This window comes from Carcharodon carcharias, chromosome 19 (assembly GCF_017639515.1).
Source record: "Carcharodon carcharias isolate sCarCar2 chromosome 19, sCarCar2.pri, whole genome shotgun sequence".
NCBI classification, from domain to species: Eukaryota; Metazoa; Chordata; class Chondrichthyes; order Lamniformes; family Lamnidae; genus Carcharodon; species Carcharodon carcharias.
Window position 1 is genome coordinate 12397633 of NC_054485.1, and position 27808 is coordinate 12425440.

General features: G+C 44.7%; 1 protein-coding gene across 7 annotated transcripts in view; it reads left to right on the forward strand.

Moving 5' to 3' along the window:
* ptprub (protein tyrosine phosphatase receptor type Ub) overlaps window positions 1-27808 on the forward strand; it is an 818938-nt gene that overhangs the window by 763406 nt on the left and 27724 nt on the right. For all 7 annotated transcript variants that reach the window (XM_041212606.1, XM_041212611.1, XM_041212608.1 and 4 more), the window contains 7 exons: window positions 2314-2430; window positions 3481-3635; window positions 6322-6457; window positions 19530-19679; window positions 20342-20515; window positions 21209-21349; window positions 27463-27588. In XM_041212606.1, the coding sequence (XP_041068540.1) occupies window positions 2314-2430; window positions 3481-3635; window positions 6322-6457; window positions 19530-19679; window positions 20342-20515; window positions 21209-21349; window positions 27463-27588 (999 nt within the window). The remainder of the gene's footprint in view (window positions 1-2313; window positions 2431-3480; window positions 3636-6321; window positions 6458-19529; window positions 19680-20341; window positions 20516-21208; window positions 21350-27462; window positions 27589-27808) is intronic.

Below are 27808 nucleotides of genomic sequence, written 5' to 3' on the forward strand. Positions count from 1 at the left end.
ATAACATGAAAGATTGTTATATTCTGGGATAAGTAATTTCTAAAGACAAGTTGAAACAATGGGAATTACAGATCAAAAAGGGAGAAATACATTTAAAGAAGGATGGAAGGCTGGGTCAGGTGTAGATGTGTGAGATCTTGAAAGATGACCATGTGAAACAGACTTGGGGAAAAGCCACTAGCTAATCTGCGGAAGTTTGTTGTTCTAGTAACCAAAGTTGTGTTAAAAGCCTTTGGAAGTCCATTGTCCAGTGGGTGCCTGTCCAATGTGGTAAAATTGCTAGAAATGATAAATTCATAGAATTATAAATTTGAAATCTACTTGGATTGTTGCCTTAAAGGAGGTGTGTAGTTGGGTCCCTGGTTCAGTAGAAATTTTGCGACCTGTTATAACTGTGTAACTGCAATCTTGTGTATTGTGTTCGAGTTTGTTCTTCTTTTGTTAATAAATGTTTTAATTTTAATCTTTTAAATCTCTAAAGATGGTGATAGACTCATTACTCGTGACTTCAGTGCAGAAGCCTACTCGTAATAAATACAAATTGCAAAATTGCTGTGATAGTGTGGCCTAGTTTACCTTGTGGATTTGGTCAGCCAGGCAAATACCACCTGCGTTTCATAACTGTGGTGAGTGCTGCCATGGATTGGATGAGGACATGATCAGCAGAGCAAATGAAGGTGTGTGTGAGAGAGTGAATAGTGATGTCCCTTGAACTGGCAGTGAGTGAGATCTCTGTGGATGTGTGATGGGTTTGTGAGTATGAGTTGTGAGTGATGAGAAGAGGGACTTACCCTAGCGGAACGGAGGAGATCATTCATCCTCTTTCGGCACTGGGTGGCTGTCCTCTTTTGCAGGGCATTGGCGCTGACCACCGCTACCACCGCCTCCCATGCTGGATTGATGACTTTACTTGTTGGCCTTCGCCCACAGCGGGATTAGAGGACATTGCGGCGGGCTTCTATTGCATCCAGAAGGCGATTGAGGGAGGCATTGCTTAATCTGGGGGAGCACATTTCCTCCCTTTGGCAGCCATCAGTTCCCAGTAGCTTCCTATCCCTTGAAGAATGCTAGCTGTATGCAGGGAGGGCATTTAAATATGGCCGTCAGTTTACTGAAGGCCTGAGGTGACAACGGGGTGGGCAAATCAGAGGATGACCTGCCAACCATCCAGTGAGCTTCCCAGGAATGCATAATTAATAAGTCTAGAATGGGCGAAAACCTGCCATTGTGGCCAGTGTGTCCTTTTTCCTGCCCGCTTTGGCACTTAGGGCAGAATCGTAACAGATTTGCACTAAGTGTTAGCTCTTCAAGTGAGTGCTAGATGACTCTTTATCCACAGATAGCACTGCAATCAAGGTTGCCACAGTTGCCCCACCTATGGGTTCGTGCCTTTCCCAGCAGGGGTCACGAGGTTGCAAGTGGAGTGGGAGTGACAGCCAATTTATTTCCTTAGGACATGTGCACTGAGACTAATTAAGGGCGGGTGGGGGGGGGTGCTAATTTTGACCGAGGGCACATTGACAGCAGGAAAACTCATCTACTTGGATGCGGAGCCAAAGTTTCATGCATGTAATATGCCTGGTGTAATATCAGTTGGGGCATATCACTTCTATCGCTAGTGTGTGACATCCTGGAAAAAAAACAATACTCTGCTCTCCTGCCTGCCGCACAAATAAGACGCTCAAAACCTACCTTCAAGAAGACAGCGCTGTTTTAATGCCATCTGTTGCTTTTCAGAATCCTTCCCTTTTCCTTTTGCTTTTTCATGTTTACCAGCCTTTCCCTAGTTCCTCTTTGCAATGACTTCCAAAGATTTTTCATTACTACTACTACTGCCCTGTGCAATCTAGGTATTATATGCCCTGTCCCTCACTGTGCTGTTCCCATTCTACGGTCTACCAGTCTTGAGCCGTTTTCACCAAGCTTCTGGAACAGAGATCTGGGTCTAGGATGGGCTTTCTGCATGTCTCTGATCCCAGGCCTTGCAACTAGCCTCCAAGGGCATCTAAAGACTGCCCTTTAAGACTGGAATCCAAGTAGATCCTTCTTAAAAGTCTGTATTAACAAGGCAGTATTTTTTATATGAGGGCAACCAATCTGAATATGTCTGCCTATTGGTCTGCAGTCAAGAATTGAATGACAATCTTTGGTTTAATAGTACTTCTGTTTACTCTAGTACATCCCATGTGTATTTGTTCCTCCTCATTAACAGAGTGTAAACTTGGTGAAAAATAGTCATATTTAACAGCTTTCAACGGCAGACAACTTTGAGTTGTGTAAAGGTTAAACCATGTGTTTTGTGTATATCCACAGGTCAAATGCTGTAAATACTGGCCTGATGACACAGAGCTGTATGGAGATATAAAGGTTACTCTCATGGAAACAGAGTTTCGAGCAGAATATACTGTCAGAACCTTCTTTCTTGAAAGGGTAAGGGTCAAAAGTTCAGTTCTGTGGCAAGAAACCTCATAAGTTGAATATTTTAACCTAAAAATTGCCACATGTTTGATCTGTTTTCTGCACTGTGACAGGATGAAAGCTCTCCACACCTGTCTGTTTAACAGCCTATCTAATACACATCCCCATGCTAATTGTCTTCACATAGCTTTGATTTGTGTCTTACATGATCTGTTGGTCAAATCCCCCTTATATTCACCTCAAATGGTTATTTTCCACAATTAAGGCAGGATCTGGCATATCAGATTCTGCAGCAAATTCTGCATTCTGCACTACAGGCTTGAATGCGTTAACCTAGGCTGACTTTCCAGTTTGGTGCTGAGAGAACTGTGTCATCAGAGGATCACTCTTTCAAAGAAGCCATTACACTGATATTCTGTCTGCCTGTTGAAGTGGGTACAAAAGGTCCCAGGCTTTGTTTGAAAGAGCTTAGGCATTCCTACCAGTGTCCAAGAGATCATTTCTCCCTTGACCAATGCCACTAGGGATACAACTGTGCATAAATTGCCTACGTGGCACCAATGACTTCAGGACAGGGCGTTTAATGGCCATTCAGTTCGATGTTACCCATACTTCACTGTCAGCCAAAGTTAAAATGGCCCTTGTGCATTTTGTTTCTGGCATAACTTTATCAGAGTTGATGATAATTAACAAACCAAAATTCAACCTATAAGGCCCAAAATTTGTTAAATCTCATTGCTTTCAATTCGGTTGTTAAGTCTGCTCCCCACTTTCTAGTGAGGCTCCAATTTCAAGCTATAGGATCAGAATTGGCTTCAACTCATTGAATACTCATATTTATAGACTTCAAAACTAAATAATTGTTTGCAATTCAAATCAATGTTTAAAGAAAATGAAAATATTTGCTGATAACTTTCCTTTGTTGGTTCCAACCATTTCAAAGATCATTAGGTCCCTTTAACTTCCAGCATTGATGATCTAAGTGACTCTTGTGGGTTTCCTTTCTTCTGTCTTAAACACTGCTGACACACTCACTTATATCTTCCCTTTTATTTCTTATAGAGAGGTTATTCTGCCAGACATGAAGTGCAGCAGTTTCATTTCACAGCCTGGCCAGAACATGGAGTTCCCTATCATGCGACAGGCCTCCTCGCATTTCTTCGACGTATCAAGATTTCTAATCCTCCTGACTCAGGGCCAATAGTTGTTCACTGCAGGTCAGTGACCCACTAAAAACTAAATGAACCAAACACCAGCTTTGTGAAGTGGCTTTTCAAGACTGAACTGTTTACCCTGTCTGAAGTGAGCCATTTGAAAAGAAAGGGCTTCAGGCCTTGGTGTAGAGTGTGAGCTTCCTGTTGCTTTCTCGGCTAAATGCACTGCCAGATGTGTAACGAAGTTGTTCACAGACCAGACAGTCTGAGATTTGCTTGCTTCTCTGTGATGGGTTTGCCAATCTTAGCAATTTCTGGGTAGCAGTTGGGAAGCTACCTAGCCTCAGCTATATGGAAATGGGAGAACCAGCCAATGTTCTCACTGCCACTCCATGTCTAATGATCCTTGCTGGAAATAGCATATGGAGTGGATGTTGGATTGGGGAGGTGAACCCTGGCTGATTTGGACCTTCAGCAGCCACTGAATTGTGATTGGAAGATAACATTGTAAAGCGTGAATTTCAAACAACTGCATAGGTGGAATTTAACATGCCTGTCACTCTGATACCGTGAACTCCACCCCATAATCTAAACAAGATGAAGTCACAGAAACAAACAAAAAGGTCACGAGGAATAAAATGTTATTTCACTTATCGAAACCCTTGGATGCATGGAGAGCGGAAGTAGATTTAATAATAAATTTCAGAAGGGAACTAGATAAATAGTTGAAGGAAAACAATTTGCAGAGCTTTGGGGAAAGAATGGGGTGGGGGACTAGTTGGATAGCTCTCCCAAGGAGCTAGCACAAGCATGATGGGCCAAATTGTCTCCTCCCGAGTTGTATCATTTTAGGGTTTTATGATGAAATCTCCAATTAGAATGCCAAACTGTGTTTAGAATGTCTCAAGTATCTTGTCCACCGCTACCTTACACAGCCAATTAATCTAAATATTTATCACTCTGAAATTATTCCCAATATCCATTTTAATTTTCCTTTTCACAAATTTAAGTTTATTTCCCCTAGCCTGAATTCCAAGATTAATTTAAATTACAATTCTGGGGTCAGCTCACCTACACCATGTTTTATAAAACTCAAAGAGATCGACTTCCCAACTTAATTGTCGTCTTTCTTGACTGTGGAGCTTAGTCTTGCTAATCTTTCCTCATCCACTTTGCACTTGAGATGAATCTTGTTGCTCTCTTCTGCACTCAGTTTAATGCTAGCGTATATCCTTTATGTGGTGTGTCAATCAGAACTGGATATGGTATTCCAAAGAATATGAACAGAAAATGTTGGTCACGCTCAGCAAATCAGGCAACCTCTGTGGAGAGTTAAACAGAGGTAACGTTTCAGGTTTATGACTTTTCATGACCTCTCCACAAATGCTGCTGTCTGGCTAACCTTTTCTGTTTTGTTTCCTGTTGATGTTTCAACAATGTCTCAGTTGGTAGCACTGTCAACTCTGAATCACAAGATTTTAGGTTAAAGTTCCACGTGATCACAGAAATCAAGGATGATCCTCCTGTGCAAAACTGAGTTACAATCTTTCAGATGAGATGTTAAACCAAGATCCCATCTGCCTCGGGCTGATGCAAAAGATCCCATGGCAATATTTAGAAGAAGAACAGAGGAGTTATCCCCAGTGTCCAGGCAATATTTATCCCGCAATCAACATAATAACTGAATATCTGGTGCTGTTTGTGGGTGCTTGCATGCAAATTAGCTGCTGCGTTTCTACATTACAAACAGTGATTACACTTCAAAAGTACTTAATTGGCTGTAAAGCACTTTGAAACATCAAGTGGTCCTGAAAAGTGCTATATAAATGCAATTTCTTTTTGATTTTGCTCTGCAAATAAATGCTAGATGCAGTCAGTAATTCTCCAGGGATTGCCTAACCAGTATATGTTACAATATCAGAATAGCCACTTTACTATTCTGACTATATATCCTAACATTCCTTTCAATTAACTCCCTTTAAACCATGCTTACATACATTTTTAAAAATGATATACTACCATTCTCCAGTCCCTTTCGAAAGCTGACTTTTGTACTATTCTAGTCTCATGTCAGCGCTCCTGAATCCCTCACACATCCCCCAAAGTAAACTTATCAAAGTCACTAAAGACAGTGGCTTGGAGGGCCCATAATTTTTCTGGGTGGTGTTGGTGAATCTGGCATATTTCGTGAGGTGCTACCACTGGCTGTGCCAGACTTGTGCATCAAGAGCCACCCACAGTATTACACAGTTTATAAAGCCAATTTAGCAACCAATTCAATCCTATCTTTTGTTTCCCGAGCAGGGTTGATTTTCTGCTGGCCACACATCAGGCATTATTATTATCAATTGGCAGATTTGGATTGGGGAATTGCAGAATCATCATTGCTTGTGATGGTTGTATTCTATAAATGCAGCACTATTAAAATAAGTAACACAGTACCAGAGAAAACATTCACCAACATTTTGCTCACTACGATCACTAATATCCATTTTATTCCAATATTGCAAGTTCATCACCACAATGCAGTAAATAAACGTGCTTACAAAATCTCGGAGCATTTAATGGCAGACACTTTATTAACAAGCTGTTAAAATGTTTATATTTCACAAATTTAATCTCTGTGCAATGAATAATTCAATCACTTAATTATGTCATGTGGGCAGTATTAATAGATTAAGTACTGTACCATGTGCCAGTTTACTGCTCAAGACGTTTTAATATCTGGTCTTTGTTTGGGGCACTGCAGCGCTTGTGCAGGGAGAACTGGATGCTACATCGTTTTGGACGTGATGTTGGACATGGCAGAGTGTGAAGGGGTTGTTGATGTTTACAACTGTGTGAAGACTCTGCACTCACGGAGAATTAACATGATTCAGACTGAGGTAAGGGTTAAAGCCTCCATGAAACCTCCTCCCTGAGCATTTAGTACATTCATTAACTTGGCAAATGAAGCCATGTGTGGAGGTGAGGACATTTGGAATACTTATCTCTCATTTGTGTTATGAACATTGTAAACGTAGGCAGGTAGAAATTGGTATGTGTTGCACCCATTCTTTGGGGCATAAAATGTGCACAAAGCACGCTATAGTTGGACTGTCTGCACCCAATCTGGATAGGCATTGGCCCCAGTGCTAAATTCATGGGGCCTTTTTTTTTTGGGTGTCCTTTAAATAGTAAATCAAGAGCCTAACACCCGCTGCAATATCCCAACAAAAAACCTGTTACCAATGAGCAGTGCAGGCTTCAGGCCTATGTCGGGCTGTGCGCCCACTAACAAAAACTCAGTTTAAAGAAAGTATTCGCATGTCAGGAGGTCCCAGGGGTGCTCCTCTGACTTCATAGGAATCAATCCCCACCCCCGCCCCATACACCATTAGTCCACTTTCTCCTCTTGGGAATTAACTAAGGCCTAGCTGTCAGTGGGGCAAGAGGCCTGAGATTTATTACTTCACTTGGGCAAAGCTACCTGTGAAGGTGGGACCATCACCAGCAGGTCCCATAGAGTATCCTGGTGAGGCTCGAGGGCCAATTTTCTTTGACCAGAATTCATTTTCGTTTGGCACCGTCATGTATGACTAAAATCCAGTCCAGTGGTGTATTTGGGATTAAACTGTCTAAAATTTTGTAAATGTCACGCTGGAATTAAACTTTGTCACATGTGACGTGATGGTCTTGTCTTGTCTTTCATCTGTCCTTGTTCCGAGGGTTGGCTGCACTAGGAACAATTTTTCTCCACTGATTTCAATTCTCTGCTGCCTCACTGCCTGGCCCATAGAGAGGCCAGTCCACGTTCTGATATTATCCATCCATGCCATAGTGGATCTTCCTTGTGCATATTTTCCAGGTATTTTGCCTTGCATTACCTCTTTTTCCAAACACTCCCCTCCTGTTCATATCACATGTCCAAAATACATGAGCTTCCTTGATATCATTGCCTCAGACATGTTTCTCTTAACACCAGCTTTCTTGGGCACCCACTCATTTGTCCACTTGTCCATCCATGACACACGTAATATCTGTCTGAGTCCTCTCATTTCAAATGCTCTTATTCAAGCCTCTTGATGGTCCAACCTTTGCAGCCATACATTGTCACTGGCCGCATAAGGGCTTTCAGAAGGTGAATTTTTGTTTTATTTGAGATGCTGTAGCTTCTTCATACTTTTTTAAAGTGAGTTCATAACGCCATGACCCTTAAGTCTAGCCCAAATTTCTTTGGTAGACACTGCATCTTCCATGATGAGTGACCCAAGATAGCGGAAGGCATCAACCTGTTCAGGCTGATCTCTGTTAATCAGAATCTGGTAGGTCTTTACCACCCATCCCCATCACTTTTGATCAGGAGACTGTGTTCTGGTTAACTTGATCAAGATGATCCATCAACTCCTGTAACTCCTCCACTAAATTAGCGAGCAGAATAATATCATCAGCATACTGAAGATTCAAAACTTGCCGCCCGTCAATTGGTATTCTACCTTTGTATCCACCAAGTGTCTTTCTCATAACCATTTATGCTAGGATGTTGACTAAATATGGTGAGTGGACACACTCCTGCCTAACACCCAATTTTGTCTCTGAACCATTCTGAGGGGGTACTGGCAACTCTGACTCTAGCTCATTGCTCACGATAAAGCGTGGCTAGCAAGTTGATTAAATGTGGTGGGTATCCTATGCCTAACATTGTCAACCAGAGTTTATCATGTGAGACCGAATTGAATACTTCCTCAAAATCAATGAAGCACATGTATATTGGCTTGCTGATGATCTTGGACTTTGTGATTCTAATATTAGTAACTTGATCTCTGGTTCCTCTTTCACATCGAAATCTGGCTTGCTTATCGGACTCTCTGTCTTTTCCCAGATCCATTCCAGGGTGATCCTAAGCAAGATTTTACTAGCATGGGAGATCAAATCAATTGTTCTATAATTTGTGCACTGTTTCGGGTCATCTTTCTTTGGAAGAGGGATAAAGGTAAAATCTGTCCTCCAGCCAATCGCCTGTCTTCCACAGTGCCACACATATTGGCCAGAATTTTACATGCTAGTAGCAGGCGCGGTCCCGACCCAGAAGAGTGTAAGATATAGCGAGAAGATGTTGGGCGCACATCCCGATGTCATCACGCACTTGCATGGAAAACATGAAGGACACTCAGGACATTGAAACAAAATCTATATTTATATCTTTAGAGTTGCAAAAAAACCACATAACATAATTTTGTTGTTACTGTCACACAAAAACAACACATAACACTGATGAAATGAAAGAAACTCACCCATGTTGACCTCATCCTGAGCTCATGGTGCCTTAAACTTGTGCTTGCGACTTGGTTTCTCTACCACCCCATGCCGCCTCCCCTCCCCCCAACCACCACCTTGCTGGCAGCAGCATTGGAGACAGATTGTTGACTATGCTGTCCTGTCGGCCCTGATGACCTTGGCGGTTGTCCTCTGGCTGATGGGGCCTAAGCAGGCTTCGCCTGGGAGGATGCGACCACCAGTGACATGGCTTGGCACTCATTAGTCATCACAGCCTTAAAAGATGCCACAGTCACTGGCAGAGGGGCAAAAGAGCTGCCACCCTCGTCCAAAGCACTGTGAGAGGAGTGCCCAGAGACAACAGGCAGCTCGTCCGCCAGCGTGAGGCACTTCTGTACTTCCCTGCTCACCACTACAGCTAGCAGAAAGATTAGGTGCCTCATCCATCTGCCGGTGTGTGAGATTGCAGGTCTGAGCACAAACCCTGAAACCCCTGATTTTGTTGCTGGAGCTGCGTCACCATGAGAGTTGCCACACTCTCAATGGTTGAGGCTGCGTGCTCAGTGCTCAGGGTCAACACAGTGCTCAAGCTCCTCAAGGACTCCTCCATGACAGAGACCATAGCACACAAGCCCTCAAGGATTTCCGCCAGGTCTCTCCATACATCCTGCTGGACATCCAGCATCTGCCGCTTGATGGACGATCCAGAGGCTCATCATCTGCCTTGGACTAAGCCTCATCTTGGTCTCCAGCAGCTGCCACCGTGGGCACTCTCTGCCTCTGCCAGCTCATCTTGCGAGCGTGCTGTGACCTCTCTGTAGTGCACAATCATCTGAGCCAACAAAATATAGCCCACCAATGTCCTTGTATCTGAGCTAGTGCCTGATAGTGAGAGAGAGTGTGATGCAGGGGGATCTGTGTGTGGCTCCGCCTCTGGTGTCAATTGAAGGTCCTCAGGGTCCCATGCACCTCTGGATAATGGCGCATCTGAGGGAGGAACACTGTGCCCCATAGCTTCCGTGCTCTTTCCAGCATTTGGATTGCTGGAGATCCAGCAATTTGGTTGGGGGGGGGGTGGGGGGGGGGGTGTGTGTGTGTGTGTGTGTGTGTGTGTGTGGTGGGGGGCTGTGTGGGCGGGTGGGTTCCCCAAAGATGCGCTGGGGAATCCCTTTGGCAAGTTCCCAGGCAAGGGTTTGCACGGTAATTGCCCAGAAGCGCTAACTTCTTCTGTACAATTGCACTGCGTTGGGAACCATTTGAAAAGGCGATTTAAATTGCAAATTTTGATGTTCCTGCTGGAGGTTTACCAATAGTTACCCTGAAAATGTTAGGAGAATTAAAACTTCTTCTAACTTCTGGGTAACTATTGTAAAGACCCAGACTGACCCATGGAACTCCCTCCCACCCACCCCCCCCTCCCCCCACCACCCCGGACAAACCCACCTCCCCTCCCCCACTGACCTCATCAGCCCCTTCCCACCATCAACATTGGATCCCCACCCAACATCGGACCCCGACCTCCGGACCTCCCCAATCTCCAGACCCCAACCTCCAAACATCCCCACCTGACCTCCACCATCACCCCCCCATCCACCTGACTTCCAGACTTCCCCACCCACCCCGACCTCCAAATGGCCCCCCTCCCACCACCCCCAGGCCCCTGACACCCCGACCTCCACAGAACCTCCGCCCCCCCCCCCAAGCTCCGGACACACACACACACCCACATATGCCCCCTCTCCCCCCGATCTCCGGACACGCATCCTCTCCCCGGACCATCGGACGCACACATACACACACACACCATCCCCGACCTCCGGACACATCCAACAACCAAATCCTATTTACTTACTTTAGATACTTACCTCCCCCTGGCCTGTTAATTTCCCTTGCCCTTTAAACTTACCTGTTTTATGGCAGCAAGTGCTGTAAAAAGGGGGCGTGGCCTCCTTGGATTTGTTAAAGCCAGATTTCATTGGGGCCTGTGAGGATTCTTTTGATGCAGCTCCAGCGAATGGAAGTGGCAATGCAGTTTTCAAGACCAGATAACTGTGCATTTATTTCTTCTAATTTCTGTGGGCCAGCACTTTCCCAAGCCAGTCAGAAGTTACAGCCCAATATGTCAGTGGTATAATCATCATATATTGAATGTGCATGCTAGGCGGCCTAGTGAGGCTATGGACAGTAGCATCATGGTACCATCATCATTGCTTCATCACTGGTGATTCTTGAGATGAGAGGACCTGACATTGTTTGCAGTCCCCACCTATCCTGCATGTGTCCTCTTACCTTCATCTGAAATGCCTGCCTCTCTGCGACCTAATGACCTTGGTGCATGCTCGCAGTCAGGGTCTAGGGCATCCATCTCACATTTGCTCAGGATGAGCAGATTGGCCACGACACCACCCATTCTTGTGCGCGCAGTAGCATTATGGCTTCTCTTCTCCTGTACAGACAAAAGTCCATTCATTAGTCTACTCACTATCTTCAATACCAGACCATGCTCACCTCGCCCCACATCCCACCCTCCAGCCCCGCCCCAGGAAGCTGGTTGAAGTGTCCATCATTTTTGTACACCTCACCATTATATGCATCCAGGGCTACCAGTCTGATCTCCCAGCCTTAAGCAGGTACAGGTATATGTGCTTCTGTTACTCTGAGCCTTACACCCTTCAGTGTCAAGAGGGACTGCCACCCTTCAAGATTTCTCCACACAGTAATATGCCAAATTGGTATTCACCTTTCCCGCCCGCAGAAGATGATTAAACCTTTTTCGGCATGGAATCCAGCTGTGGCGCAACACATCATTCCCACTGATCTGGGCTGCCACCTCTACATTCTTTGTTTGGTGGGGGTGGCCCCCGCTTGCCATCCCGTGGCATCAGGATGTCACGCCTGGCACTCGCTCCCTCCACGAGAGTATACAGGCACTCATCCAAGAATCGGGGGGCAGAGTGCCCAACTGCATTGCCCTCCTGCCTGGCATGTTGAGCAGGTGCTGACATCATACTTTCAGCTTGGATTTGGACAGCACCCCCCCTCCTCCATGCCTCCTGTGGAACTCTGGCAGCCTTCAGGGTGCTGCCTCAGCCATTTAAAAACACTCTGCTGGGCCCTCATTGGACCCAGTGCCCACCACGTTCCTGCCTGCAGCCCTTCCCAATGTGGGGGTGTATTTCATGCTGGCCGGCCCTTCTTCTGATGATCACGGGCAGAAGCGACAATTGCGGCTGCTTCCATGTCCGCAGATTGCACCCCCACATGTGTGTAAAATTCAGGCCTGTCCATCCTGTCCATTCTCCTCCCACCTTAAGTAATTTTGCCGTTATATCGTCTGGGCTCGTGGCCTTATGGCTAGCTATGTGATGAATGGCTCACTGTACCTCAGCTGGAAATGGGGGAGGCTCACATTCAGCTTGGCCATTAAATTCTGACTCACTGCCATCCTTGTGAAGTTACTCACAATATCCGTGCCATCGTGCAGAAATTTTCTTTGTTTTGTTTCATTCTTGCCAGAAGGTGAGGTTGAAACTTTTGTGTAATTGTTTGGAAAAGTTTCCATATATTGCCTTTGTTGGGTTCCTATGAGATAAAAAGAAACCCAACACTATATGTTGGAAAATTTCATCCTTATTGGTATTTTTTTAAATGGACTTTTCTGCTAAACAAGCAAATGATGGGTGCTACAGGTCAGCTGATCAAAGGGGTGGCTCTTTGTCTGGGAGCTATCCCCAAGAGTTTCAAGAACAAAAGAAATCTTTTCTCAGCTTCTGGAATTTCACACTTCATTGTGCAAACCGCTTGTAAACAACAAAAGCAGAGCAGGTACATGAATTGGCTCTCCCATCCTGAACTATCAGAAAAGGGGGAGATCAAACTCATTATACTGGAAGAGATGCTATTAACCACCTCATCTCTCTCCTAAGGAGAAAAAATGGAATTCTGGCAAGAAGCATAGAAACTGATTGTTAAGCTGCAATTAACTAGTAATAGGACATGTCCATGACCTTAGCCTCTGGCTTCTTGAACAGTTTTAAATTACATCTTTGGTTTCATAGCCAGTCTGCTGTTTTAGCATTGAACTGGTGAACCAAGAAGCAGGTTCCTCCAAGTTCAACACCAACTTGCCAATCTATCCTGGCTCTGCTGGAAGATTTCATATAATCGCCTACAGAACTGATTCAATCACTGCATACCTAGTTCATCTTGCGTGATCAACACCAACTGAAAAGTGAATACTACAACTTCCCAGCTGAACGTGAATGCCTACACTAAAGAATTCCTCATTGGACTCTGACTTTGAACTCTGGAACTCACATGAACTAATGTTCACTTTTCTATGGTCCTTGTACCTTGTATTGTAAAATTCCCTTCTTCTATTCCCACCCACCTTTACTGTGTGTGTGCAGAGTGGGACATTGCCAACATTTCTTTTTCATGGTTTCTGTATGAGTAAAATAGACTAACCTTCTGAGTTAATCCTAACTCAAATTTGCTGTGGGTTATTAGTAAAGTTAGATCATAAAGAGAAAGGGATTGAGAACACACGACACCTATTCTTTAAAAAAAAATTAATTCAATACACCTTCTGCTTATGGACAGATGGTAAGAGGAAATCAGTGCAGTTTGACTCACTCTCTCCTGTCTGTAACGCCTTTCTGAATTCTCTGCTTCTAATATGATATTATGGCAGTGGTGAAATAACTGCCTGTTGCCTTCGAACCTCTGGCCCACCATAATTGAAGCAGTTTCAGGGATATTCACTTCACATAGTAAGCCTTCTTACGATTGGAAACCTGATGAGTACATGAAAGAAAAGGAAATAGAAAGATATGCTGAAAAGCTGAGACGGGATAGATGGAACAGGTGGAGACTCATGCAGAATTGTGATGGACGCTTCAATCACAGAAAATGTTTCATCTTCAAGGACTAAGAACATGCTGGAAGAATTTGTGTTTTAAAAGACGTTGTTCCTTAAAGACTTAAAGCAAGAACTCTGATTGATTTTCTTGGAAAAGACATCCATTTATAAGAAAAGGTAATTAAGCAGTTGTAAAGAAGCTGGAATCCTCTTCACCCCAGTGGACTGTGTGCAGAAGGGGTCATGTGGTAGTTTATGGCTCTGTGAAAAAAAATACCTTGGAAAACTGTGCTTAAAAGTTGGTTTTTGGTTTTGGTTGAAAAGAAGAAGGAAGACAACAGCCTTTTTGCTGTCCAGTGGCAGTCCACAGCTGAAAGTGAGTATAAGCTACTCCTAAGATGCTCTACGTTTTTATTTTATTCATTTATGGGATGTGGCCATCGCTGGCTAGGCCAGCATTTATTGCCCATCCCTGATTACCCTTGAGAAGGTGGTGGTAAGCTGCTTGCTTGAATCGCTGCAGTCTATGTGATGTAGGTGCATCCACAGTGCTGTTAGAGAGGGAATTCCAAGATTTTGACTCAGTGATAGTGAAGGAATGGTGATATATTTCCAAGTCTGGATGCTGAGTGACTTGGAGGAGAACTTGCAAGGGGTGGTGTTCCTAAGTGTCTGCTGCACTTGCCCTTCTAGATGGTAGTGGCCGTGGGTTTGGAAGTTGCTGTCTAGGCAGGCTTGGCAAATTCCTGCAGTGCATTTTGTAGATGGTACACACTGCTACCATTGTGCGTCAGTGGTGGAGGGAGTGAATATTTACAGATGGGGTGCCGATCAAGTGAACTGCTTTGTCCGAGATGGTTTCAAGCATCTTGAGTGTTGTTGGAGCTGCATGGCTGCCCGAGACCCTACCCACCTTCGCCCCACTCCACCCGACCGATTGGCTGCAGCCTTGTCCATTGACTGCATGCTGTGCTCTCAGCTCAGGCGCAGGCACTCTCCTAACCTGCGCTGCAAGGCTGCGCTGTTAGGAGAGACTGGTCCAAACTGGGATGCTGACATTGCAAGGGGCTGTGAGCCCCTCCAGCAGTGACTGCTGGATGGACAGCTTTAGCAAGGAGATTGTACAACATGTTCAGTCTTACAAATGTACTGCAGTCCACTAAAACGCTCATGACTTTGCAACGTTTGCCGAGGGTGGGGAGGTAAAAATCTTTGGAGCACTTGGTGGCACTTTGATGCCTCTGCTTTGCTTGAGTGGGCAGATAAGCTGGAAACCCAGCTCCAGTCATATCAATGGCTGCGCTTGAAATGCTCAGTTGCAGAGGAATGATCATTTTATATAAGGTGTGCCTATTGCATAGCCACTTCCCTTGCCCACCCTACCCCACCACCACCACCACCACCACCACACACCCCCACCCCCCACCCCCCCAACTCGAATGCTTATGCACTATATTCAACCACAAGGCAGCCCTTGCTGCTCCCTCCATCCCACCCCACATGTCATTTCAAAAGCAGGGATGCCTTTGCCCCCACCCCAATTAGTCACTTCAATGGTAGGGCTGCCCTTGCCACCCCTACAAGTTGCCTCAACCACAAGGCAGCCCTTGACCACCCCCTTCCCCGAATGCACCTCAAGCTTGAATTCCAACAGGTGACCCTGACGAGTGTTGCACACTGTTGCCACGCACTCACCTGAGTTCCCCTCAAAGTGCAGCCTGCCAAGTGCACGCCTTTTATATGCTGTTGTGAAACACATCAGCACCAACATGGACAGACAATCCAGCGGGGACAGGGGGATGATTCCAGCGGGCTGGACTAATAATGATTGATATACAGATTTATTGCAATGAGGTTCTCGATGTCCAATCGCAGGAAACGCGGTCCACCGGACAATTGCAAACTGGGTTCACACCGTTGTGAACCGATCGCGCCATATTGTCCGCTCACACCACCGAACACGCCCGATGCTGGCGGGCACTGGAAATCCCAGTCATTGACTTTAACCTTTGGCAGAATTTCCTGTTTTTTTTTGGGGTGTGTGTGTATGTGAGTGAGAGACACTTAGGGTATTCGCAAGAGGAATTGGTATACTTTCATATTTCATGCTGTATGTTATTAGCTTTGCCTTTCTATTCAACAAGACTGGTTTTATAATAAACTAATAAGCTTGCTGTTTATTAAAAGAAGCCTGGTTCAAAGTCTCTTATTCTGGGTAACAGTAGCGAAGGTAAACAACTGGCCATTTTGATGAGTGAATCAAACTTTTAAATAATGGTGCAACCTGTGGAATAGTGGGGTTAGTCAAACTGCGCACTCCTCCCATCCCGGTTGTAACAGAATATAAATGCCAACATAGGTAAATTGGGCCGAATTGCCTTTTCCTGTGCTCCACATACTATGTAATGTAAGTCTGGCATTGTTTGAAAAGAGAAGTTAAAGGAAGTGGCAGAGAATGGGTGATAAGTACTCATGCATCAAAACCTGTGTTTGAATTGCATAGAAAAAGGCACTTAGGAATTGATCTACGATTTGGTCCATGTTTCTCCCATTTTTTAGGTGCTAACTCATCTGCTAAGCCTCCAATGTGACAGGCAAGAAATGTGCACGCATTTCTGGTTAGAAGTGAGCGGCCCAGCACTGGTGGGAAAGGAATGAAAATAGGCGTCCTTTTCCCACACCTGTTAACATCTTGCATATGCAAATAAGGTACCTTGAGCTGCAAGAGACTGAACTGTTTAACCCAGCTCAGTCCACTCCCTCACGGGCAGTTAAAATCTAGGTTATAGAAGTAATGTGCTGCTATTTGGCAATATGAGCGTACAGTGTGATGGATAAGTTGTCTAATACTTCATGAAAAAGCTAAAATTAGAGAGTTAACAGGAAGGGAAGTTTTCTCTAGCTTCATGATTATCACAGTTACATCATAAGGTGCAGTTCAAAGGTAAACTTCACAATAGCCAGGAGTTGCTGGCTTTTCTTTTCCATCTGCTGTCATTTCCACCTGGTCATTAAAGTTCCTCTGACGTTTTCCTTGTATTGTTGCTGCTGAAATCTGTATGCATTTGATCTGCTTTCTCCTCTCCTTGAGGTGCAGATTCATTGGCGAGCTCTGTAAGCACCAAGAGTTGGCTTGTAGCTCTCTCAATCAGCCATTCTGCCTATATGAGAGTTTGGACAGACAATGAAAAACTATATCCAGTGTAGTCAGGAGACCCCTGACTACACCCTTTCACCCCTTTCTTATCCCTTTTTTAAAATTTATTTTTATTTTTTATCTACTTATTTTTATTTTGATTTATTTATTGTTTTATCCCCTTTTTATACCCCCTTTCTCCCCCTTTATATCCCTTTTTCTAATCTTTTTTCCCCAACCACCACCCCCCTCCCCCCACCCCACCCCCAAAAGGACTTGTTCCATGTTGTTCTTCCACAGAGTGCTCACCCTTGTTCTGCTTTTAATACATTCTGCTTTCTTACCATTATGCCACTATCAGCACCTTCTTTAGCCCTTATCACTACCATTAACACTCCCTTTGTCTTTTTCTCCTTACCCCTCACCTATTGCTGGCCTTCTATCCAGCTTCACCTGCTCCACTCCCCTTAAACAGTATAAATTTCATCACAATTCTTCTCTTTAGCTCTGAAGGAGGGTTATCTGGACTCAAAACATTAACTCTTGTTTCTCTCTCCACAGATGCTGTCAGACCTGCTGTGTTTTTTCCAGCATTTTCTGTTTTTATTTTAGTTAGGAGTCCTGCCTGACTTTGGTTCCACCCACTTAGTCCAGGGACACTGACCAAATGTAGCATTCCCACCTCTACCTGGCCTAGATCACTGCAGTCAGCCCTATTTTCCAATTGTTCTGCAATCATAGGGCAGACCCCTCCCCCAATCTGCACTCCCACTACTAATGCTCCTACTATGATTGACTGCACTGTACACTGTATGATCCTGAAGGAGCTTAACAGGGAGAGGTTGTCCCCTCGCTGGGGAACCTAGAATGCGCAGTACAGTTTCAGGATCGGGGTCAATCAATTAGGACTGAGATTAGGAAAAATTTCTTCACTCAAGGGGTTGTGAATCTTTGGAATTCACTCTTCCAGTGGGTTGTGGATGCTTCATCGTTGAGTATATTCAAGGCTGAATTAGACAGATTTTGATCTCTCCGGAATTGAAGGAGATCAGGAGTGGGCAGCAGAGTGGAGTTGAGGTAGAAGATCAGCCACGTTCATATTGAATGATGGAGCAGGCTCGAGGGGTCGAATGGTTTACTCTTCATCTTATTTCTTATATTCTCATTTATCTAGGAATTGTGGAAAAGTCATTGATTCCTGTCCATGATTTAGTGTGTTACCAACATCGGTGAAAATTTAGTGAATGGTGATCCTGAAAGAGGGGAACCAGCAGTTTTTAGGGGAATTGAGAAAGGAACAGGGACCTCTTTGCCTCTCAGAAACGAAGAGAGGGAAGCAGCCACCACTGGCATCTGAGATGTGGGGAGTATAGTAGCTAGGAGCAGTGCTTGGGCAGAGTGGTGTGGGGATGGACAGACTAATCTTGGAGCAGCCTTTGGAAGACAGAGGGATTAGAAGATGGGAGCAGTACTTGGGGGCAGAAGTTGGAGCTGGTGTACTTGGTCACTGCCTTTGTCGCTTCTGACACGGCATGCTTGGCCAGTTCCCCGGGCAGCAGCAGGCGCATGACGGTCTGGATCTCCCGGGAGCTGATGGTGCTGTGCTTGTTGTAATGGGACAGACAGAAAGCCACACTCGCGATGCGCTTGAAAATATCATTCACGGACAAGTTCATGATGCTCATGGCCTTGGAGGAGATGCTGGTTTCAGGGTGAACCTGCTTCATCACTTTGTAGATGTAGGGGGGGGGGGGGGGGGAGTGCACAGTGGGAGTAACAGTTTCAGAAGGGGAGAAGGAGGAGAAACATGTAGCAGCAGTTTGTGGGGTGGGGTGGATGGTGAGTTAGCAAAGAGAATGAGTATAAGCTGGGTCTTGTTGGGCTGAAGAAAGCCTGGATGTTATTCCTAATTTACAGCTGTAGTACTTCATCAGCTGTAAAATGCTTTGGGATGGTCTAAGGTCATGAAAGGCACTATATAAATGCAAGTCTTTCATGTAGGTTTCTAATCTTTTATAAAGAGGAAGACAATCCATTGTGAAAAATAAAGCTGTTTAAAATTAACTAGAGTGCATAATTTTCCATGTAATAATTCCAAAGTTCTCAGACCCTCCCAAAAATACAACACCAGTTGGACAGAGACAGTATTAAGTTAAAGTTAAAAATTGTCCTGTGGTCAATAAAATAGATTTCAAACCCAAATTTGTCTTTAGACATGTTTTAAATAAAATTAACAGCTAGGAAAAAATTTCAAAATATAAAAAAAATTCCAAAAATTGATAATTAGATTAGTTTTCAATATGCCATTTAGATTAAATAAATTCAATGCCATCATTGATTGTAGATGTCAAATTACTGACAAATACAAATGTTGGAAATCTAAATTTTATGGGAAAATGAATTATATAACTTTGATACTTTTGGCTCCTTCAGGCTTTCAGGTACTTAAAATGAAGGAATGTTGGATATGCACTCAAATTGAGTTGCAAACCCATGTCCCACTGCACTTTCATGTAATCACTTGCTTTTACAAGTCATAGTCCCTTATTCAAGGTCATAGCTTGTGGCATCTGAAGTATCCTAGAAACAAGAAGGTATAAGAGCATCCCTTACGAAAATAGAAAAAGGAATACAGTTTATAGATGTGCTGTATTCAGAAGGAAATCTATTGGATAATAACACAGTGAACTTCTTTTATTTAAAGGAGCAGTATATTTTCATTCACGATGCTATCTTGGAAGCCTGCCTGTGTGGTGACACCTCCATCTCAGTCTGTGAGTTCAAATCTACTTACAAAGAAATGGTTAGAATAGACCCTCAGAGTAACTCCTCACAGCTAAAAGAAGAATTCCAGGTGAGTGACACCACATTCTGTGCTAAACATTTTACATGGGAGGGAACTCATTCTCTGCTCAATGGTGTATTTTCTATGTACTCCCTTTAGAAAGGTGGCCAGCTGGAGTCCTTGCTGTTCAACTTCATTCAGAACCAGATTTGCATCAGCTAAGGCATTGCCTATTGATCTGTGTACTGTATCAGCCAAGAGAGAGGGCAGTGAGTTTAAGTCTCACTCCAAAGACTTCAACATAAAATCTAACCTGATAAACCATGCAGTACTGAAGTAGTCTTTTGGATGAGATTTTAAACCGGACCCCATTTGCCCTTGCAAGTGGATGTACAATATCCCATGGCACAACAAAGAGTGAGGGAGTTCCTGGGGAACCTTTATCTGTCAATTAACATCTAAAACAGGTTGTAGGTCATTTATTTAATTGCTATTTATGGGACCTCACTGTGCACGGGTTGGTTCTCATTACAACAAGGACTGCACGAGTGCTTCAGTGATTGTATAGCATTACAAATGTCTTGAGGTTGCGATAGGTGCTGTATAAATGTCTTTCCGCCTCTACTGAGCCCACAGCATGTTTGAAGTATGGGCCTGGGCTTTCCTTCTCAATAAGATGCTGATTACGCAAAGATAGCTCATTGAACCATGTACCTTTATTAAAATTTCAGGCCCTTAATTCAGTGACTCCCCACCTGGATGCTGAGGAGTGCAGCATTGCTCTCTTACCTCGGAACCAAGAGAAGAACCGTAATATGGACGTCCTCCCTCCTGATAGATGCCTTCCATTCCTCAATGCTGTGGATGGTGAAAGTAATAACTACATCAATGCTGCCTTGATGGATGTGGGTACATTTTTATCATTTTATTCTTTATTTAACAAAGTTGTTCAAAATTTTGAAGGGGTTTTGAAGGATTTGGGAAGGATATAAAGACCTTGGAGAGGTTGCAGAGGTGATTTACTAGAATGAGGGATGAGGGTCTTCAGTTATGTGGAGAAGCTGAGATAGTTCTCCTTGCAGCAGGGAAGGTTAAAGGAAGATTAAATAGAGGTGTTAAAAGTTATGAAGGATTTTGAGAGAGTAATGAAGAAGAAATTGTTTCCACTCAGTAAGACACATTTAAGAATCAGAGGAGAGATGATAAGAACTCTTTGAGTTGCTATGACCTGAGATGCATTGTCTGACAGGCTGGTGGAAGTAAATACAGCAATAACTTTCAAAGGGAAATTGGATTTATACTTGAAAAGGAAAAAATTTGCAGGACAAAAAATAGGGGAGTGAGATCAATTGAATATCTCTTTCAAAGAGCCAGTACAAATGGGCCAATTGGAGGCTTCCTGTGCTAACCAAACCTTTTACTTAATGATCAGATATATTTTACTTGTAAAATGATTAAATTCTGCCAAATTTGGTGCATGGTGTGATGAAAGGCTTTACGGAGAGACCAAATAAATTAGCCATAAATTAAGAAGAAGACTGTAGGGTTACAAAAAAAGGTTAATTTCTGAAATGCTTTTGTGTCCTATTTCTATTTAGAGCTACAGCCAAGCAGAAGCTTTTGTGGTGACCCCACATCCTTTGCAGAACACCACAACAGACTTTTGGAGACTTGTGTATGACTACAAATGTACTTCAGTAATCATGCTGAACCAAATTAACCAGCTAAACTCCGCTTGGGTAAGTTAGTGATGAAAGGAAAGAAAAGCTTCAAATTTGAAGTTATAATAATAATAATTATTATTATTAATTATAGTAATAATAAGACCACCGAGTCTTAAGAGGGTTTTATAAAACCAAATTAGAGATTTATTGATAAGAGAAAAGATTTTAAGCACATACATATGTCTACAAATTACTACTGCAATAATTTTTAAATCCCTTAGTTAATCTGATTCCCAGTTACACCTTTGTTAAGACAACAGTAAAACACACAGATTTTAAAAGACCCAGGCAAAGTGAACGATACCCTGAACAGTTGAATGCAAAATGAGTCCTCTTAACTTCAGTTAACGTTTCGGGTCTGAATGACCCTTCAACAGATCTAAGTGAAAATAGAACAGAGGTGAAATATAAACTAGTTTAAGGGGGGTTGGACAAATAGAGCTGGATAGAGGGCCTGTGATAGGTGGAGATAACCTAAAGATGTCACACACAAAAGGACAAAGAGGTGTTGAAGATGGTGATATTATCTAAGGAATGTGCTAATTAATGGTAGAAAGCAGGACAAGCAAGGTACAGATAGCCCTAGTGGGGGTGGGATGGGGTGACGGAATCAAAAAAGGCTAAAAGGTAGAGATAAAACAATGGATGGAAATACATTTAAAAATAGTGGGAAAAGAAGAATCTATATAAATTATTGGGGAAAAAAGTCTGATGGCTCTCCGCTTCTTCCTCGAACAGAGGCCCGAACAATCCCCATCCACCACTACTGTCCTCCGTCTGGCTGAACTTGTTCTCACACTGAACAATTTCTCCTTAAGCTCCTTTCACTTCCTCCAAATAAAGGGTGTGGCTATGGGTACCTGCATGGGCCCCAGCTATGCCTGTCTCTTTATGGGGTAAGTGGAACATTCCTTGTTCCAGTCCTACTTCGGCCCCCTCCCACAACTCTTTCTCCGGTACATCGATGATTACTTCGGTGCTGCTTCATGTTCTCATCTGGACCTGGAAAAATTTATTAATTTTGCTTCCAATTTCCACCCCTCCATCATTTTCACATGGTCCATCTCTGACACTTCCCTTCCTTTCCTTGACCTCTCTGTCTTAATTTCTGGTGATAGACTGTCCACCAATATCCATTACAAGCCTATCCCACAGCTACCTCGACTACAGCCCCTCACACCTGCTTCCTGTAAGGACTCCATCCCATTCTCTCAGTTCTTTCGCCTCCATCGCATCTGTTCTGATGATACCACTTTCAAAAATAGTTCCTCTGACATATCCTCCTTCTTCCTTAACCGAGGTTTTCCACCCACGGTCGTTGACAGGGCCCTCAACCGTGTCCAGCCCATCTCCCGCGCATCCACCCTCGCACCTTCTTCTCCCTCCCAGAAACATGATAGGGTCCCCCTTGTCCTCAGTTATCACCCCATCAGCCTCCGCATTCAAAGGATCATCCTCCGCCATTTCCGCCAATTCCAGCATGATGCCACCACCAAATACATCTTCCCTTCACCCCCCTTAGCGGCATTCCGCAGGGATCGTTCCCTCCGGGACACCCTGGTCCACTCCTCCATCACCCCCCTACACCTCAACCCCCTCCCACAGAACCTTCCCATGCAACCGCAGAAGGTGCAACACCTGCGCCATTACTTCCTCTCTCCTCACTGTCCAAGGGCCCAAACACTTCTTTCAAGTGAAGCAGCATTTCATTTGCAATTCCCTCAATTTAGTCTACTGCATTCGTTGCTCCCAATGCAGTTTCCTTGGAGAGACCAAACGCAGACTAGGTGACCACTTTGCAGAACACCTTCGGTCTGTTCGCAAGCATTACCCAGATCTCCCTATCACTTGCCATTTCAACACTCCACCCTGCTCTCATGCCCACATGTCCGTCGTTGGCTTGCTGCATTGTTCCAGTGAAGCTCAACGCAAACTGGAGGAACAGCATCTCATCTTCCGACTAGGCACTTTACAGCCTTCCGGACTGAATATTGAATTCAACAATTTTAGATCATGAACTCTCACCTCCATCCCCACCCCCTTTCCAATTCCCACCCAATAATTTATATAGATTTTTCTTTTCCCACTACTTTTAAATGTATTTTCATCCATTGTCTTATCTCTACCTTTTAGTCTTTTTTGATTCCTTCACCCCACCCCCACTGGGGCTATCTGTACCTTGCTTGTCCTGCTTTCTACCCTTAATTAGCACATTCCTTAGATAATATCACCATCTTCAACACCTCTTTGTCCTTTTGCCTGTGACATCTTTTGGTTATCTCCACCTATCACTGGCCCTCTATCCAGCTCTACTTGTCCCACCAACCCCCCACTCCCCCACCTTAAATCAGTTTATATTTCACCTCTCTTCTATTTTTACTTAGTTCTGTTGAAGGGTCATTCGGACTCAAAACGTTAACTGTGCTCCTTTCCGCAGATGCTGCCAGACCTGCTGAGTTTTTCCAGGTATTTTTATTTTCGTTTTGAATTTCCAGCATCCGCAGTTTTTTGCTTTTATCTCTTAACTTCAGTCCCTGAAGGCAGCAGTTTAAGGCATAGATGCTGAAGTATTTTCACATTCATTGAATCTTAGACTGCCTACCCTTACACACAGCCTTTGCTCCTTTGTACATATTTTCCTCTTTGAATGCAAATTCCCATTGTTTCAATATTTCTTTGAACTTTATCTTTCTGATAATAAAAATCTCTCATAGTACTAAATTTTACCAGTAATCTTTGGGAAAAATAAACATACTCTTTCTAAACTTCACCTGGCTAGGTGACACATTTCACTCCCTCTTTTGAAAAAATCTAGTCTGGTTTATTTAAAAATGCAAATGTTCCCTTGACACCTGTGTTTCTAACTTCCCCATGTTTACCTAATTAACATTTCAAACCTAACTTCTCTTCTTACATCAAAGCACTCAGCCTAGCTGCCTCTAATTCAATTGAATCTCACCCACACACACAGACACATATAGACGTATTGCATTATTAATCTATTTTATAATAAATTCCAATAACATTATGAGAATTATCATAATTTCCTGACACAGCTTCATCTCAGTTCTGAGCTTCATTCTTAGCACTTCCAGGGTTCATTTCAGGACTCATTGGTATCTCAAAGACCCCCAGAGGATTTCGACTGTATGGGCCCTTCGAGGTATGAGATAGCCTTCTGTAACCCTGGTAATGGGGATTGTGGTCTCCGCTGGGTGCGCCTCCTCTGAGGAGGAAGCGAGGCACAGAAGAGAGAAGAGGCCAGATGTCCCAATACAGCTTCCAGAGGAGAGACCTATGGGAGGAAAGGCGCAGGCACAAAGGGCGCAGGGCCAGCAGGTAGTCCAAGGCTGAAGGGGCAGCAGAAGAAACCATTATCCTACTGCCAGTGTTTACAGGCAGCGATTCACCTACCTCAGTATGTCCGAGGTGCAATGTGGAAGGAGGCTTCGCCTCTCCAGGGAGACCGTGACTCCATTTGTGAGATGATTGGGCCTGAGATCACCTCCAACTGTGTGGGTGGAAGCACCACGCCAGTGGCTCTGAAGATCATAGTGGCCCTCAACTTCTATGCCTCCAGCTCTTTCCAGGGGTCAGTGGGGGATCTTCTTTGGCTCTTGGTGCCTCCCCCTCACTGGCAGCGGCATTGGAGGCGGCCTGCTGATTCTGCTGTCCAATTGGCCTCGACAATCTTGGTGGTCGTCCCCCTGGCCAGTGGAGCTGTGGCTGGAGGGAATGGCCAGTGACACAGCTGGCATCTCTCCAGTTATCACAGCCTTATCAGATGCCAGTCACTGGCAGAGAGATGGAGGAACTGCTCCCATCATCTGGAGCGCCCTGAGAGGAGCCCGCAGAGATGATGAGCAACTCATGCGCCAATGTGAGGTCACTCTGGACCTCCCTGTTCACCATTGATGGACGGGCACCTAGCTGGGATAGGGTGTCTCATCCATCTCCCACACTGGCATTGACCACCTGAGGTCATTGCCTGTGTGAAGGTTTGCTGGTCCAAGCACAGTCCTAGGAACCCTTGATTCTGTTCCTGGAGCTGCCTCTCCATGAGAGTCGCCACTCTCTCAATGGAGGAAGCAGTGCGCTCGGCCATGAGGGTCAACGCAGTGCTTATGCTCCGCATGGACTCCTCCATAACGGAGACCATGGCACGCATACCCTCATGGATCTCTGCCAGATCCGCCCGCACATCCCACTGAACATCCAGCATCTGCCACCTAGTTGACGACTCCAGAGGCTCATCATCATCTGCCTTCAACTCAGCATCCTGGTCTCCAGCAGCCCTCTGACTGCTGGTGCCCTGGGCACTTTGCCTCCGCCTACTCCTTAAGCAAGTGTGAAGTTCCCTCACCGCTGTGCACCAACATTCTAGCCGAAGATCTAACACCCACCAAGGTGCTAGTATTTGCACTGGTGCCTGGTTCAGAGCGCGGATGTGACGCAGGTGCAGCTGAAGCCCGGCGGTCCTCTGGCATCAGGGGTGGCTCTTCAGGGTCCTGCGAACGAGTGCCTACTGATGAATCTAATGGAGAACAATGACATGTCATTAGCTTAAGTCATCACACTGTCACTGTGCATGCTAGGCACCCTGGTGAGACAATGGAGATCTGCATCATGGTGGCATCATCTTTCAATGATCAATGGGGACTCATTTTGAGGCTCCCATCAATTAGGAAACTGCACAAGGATGTTTGCACCATTCAAACACTCACCTCTGTGCACTCCACTTTTACCTCTGTCGGACACCCCAGCCTCTTCACGACCAGCTGAACAAGGTGCGTGGCAGCTCTCCAGTTCAAAGGCATCCTGCTCAAATCTGGTCAATATTAGGAGGTTTGGGGAGCCTCCGTCTGTCCATGTCCCCTCAGTGTTGTTATGGCTTGTCTTCTCCTGAAAGGATAGAGGAGCATTAATTAGTCCACTCTCTACCTGCAGCACCATTGCAGCCTGGCCAACCCACCTGAGGAATACTTTGCAGGGCACATCCGAGTTATGGCCCTCCAGCTGCAAGGCACTCAGTCCAAGCAGCCAGGGCTCACTCCCTTGGCCAGCTCCGGCATCATTGACAGTTGGCACTCAGACTCTAATATCCCTGAGCTCCACGGCGGGGATATTAACATTTCTTAACACTGATCCATGCCAACACAAAACTCACCTTTCCCAAGTGCAGCAGGTCGCTGAACTTTTTGCGACACTGCACCCAAGTGTGCCGCACAATGTCGTGGCTGCTGAGCTCAGCTGTCACCTCATCCCAAGCTTTTATTGTCTGCTGCGGTGGCCTCCGCCTTCCATTTCTGGGAGTGAGGGTGTCCCTCCTGGCAGCCACCTCCTTCAAAAGCACCGTGAAGCACTTGTCCAAAAACCAGGGAAGGGCCAAGTGCCCACCCGATCTGCCCTCCCGCTTAGCGTCTCCAGCCACTGTTGAGGCCAGAACACAGAATATATGATTCTTTCCTGGCAGCCTTCAAGGAGCTGCCTGTGCTGTTTTTAAACCATCTGCCACTGGACCCGATGCCCGAAAGGCCCCTGCCTAATCCTTCCTGATCGTTGGGAAGACGCGGTTCACGCTGGGTGGGCCTTAATGAAATCGTGAGCCGATCGTGGTTGGTTGCCTGTTTTCCGACTGGTCCTGGGCCTTCTGAAGTGTGCACCTGCCAAGGGTAAAATTCAGGCCTATGTTAAGGGAGGCAATACCAATTTATTTTAAATAGGTTAACCCCTGTGTGCATATAGCAAGCACAGGAAATAAGCACCCACATGATAATATCACACAGCTATTTGCAGCTTGTAGAGCTGTACTTATTTATTTTATGCTGCAAAATATGTCACATTTTTAAACCAAAAAGAATACAATCAGATGGGTACTATAACAATAAGATACACTCAGCCTTTGAACCTGATAGTTTGTAAATAATACAAAAAATGTTAGACTTTCATAGTGGCGCAGATATATTGCTACCTTAAAATCCTGTAATTCCTGATTACTGCTGCACTGTGGTATCTAATATAATTTGCCTTCCTGACTTCGGAAATATGAATCACCTTTTTACAACTTATCGTGTATTTTGTTTACATGGTAATCTTGACCTTTTTTTTTCTTTCCGATCACTATGCAGCCATGCTTACAGTATTGGCCAGAGAGAGGATTTAAGCAGTATGGGCCCATACAAGTGGAATTCATCTCATGCATGATGAATGAGGAGATGGTTAGCCGCTTATTCCGTATCAAGAATTTATCCAGGGTAAGATTCTGTAACTTTTAATTTTTCAGAGCTACTAAGTGAAATGGCAAATAGGAACAGAGAATGCTAGAAAGACACAGTGGGTCAAGCAGTGTCCATGAAGAGAGAGACAGAGATACAAGAGTTAATGGGCAGCATATTACATGGGAGTGGATGGATCACCATACGCCACCCCTGCCTTGAAGCAAAGTCAGCAAGTAGCTGACCTACTTCATGCCTG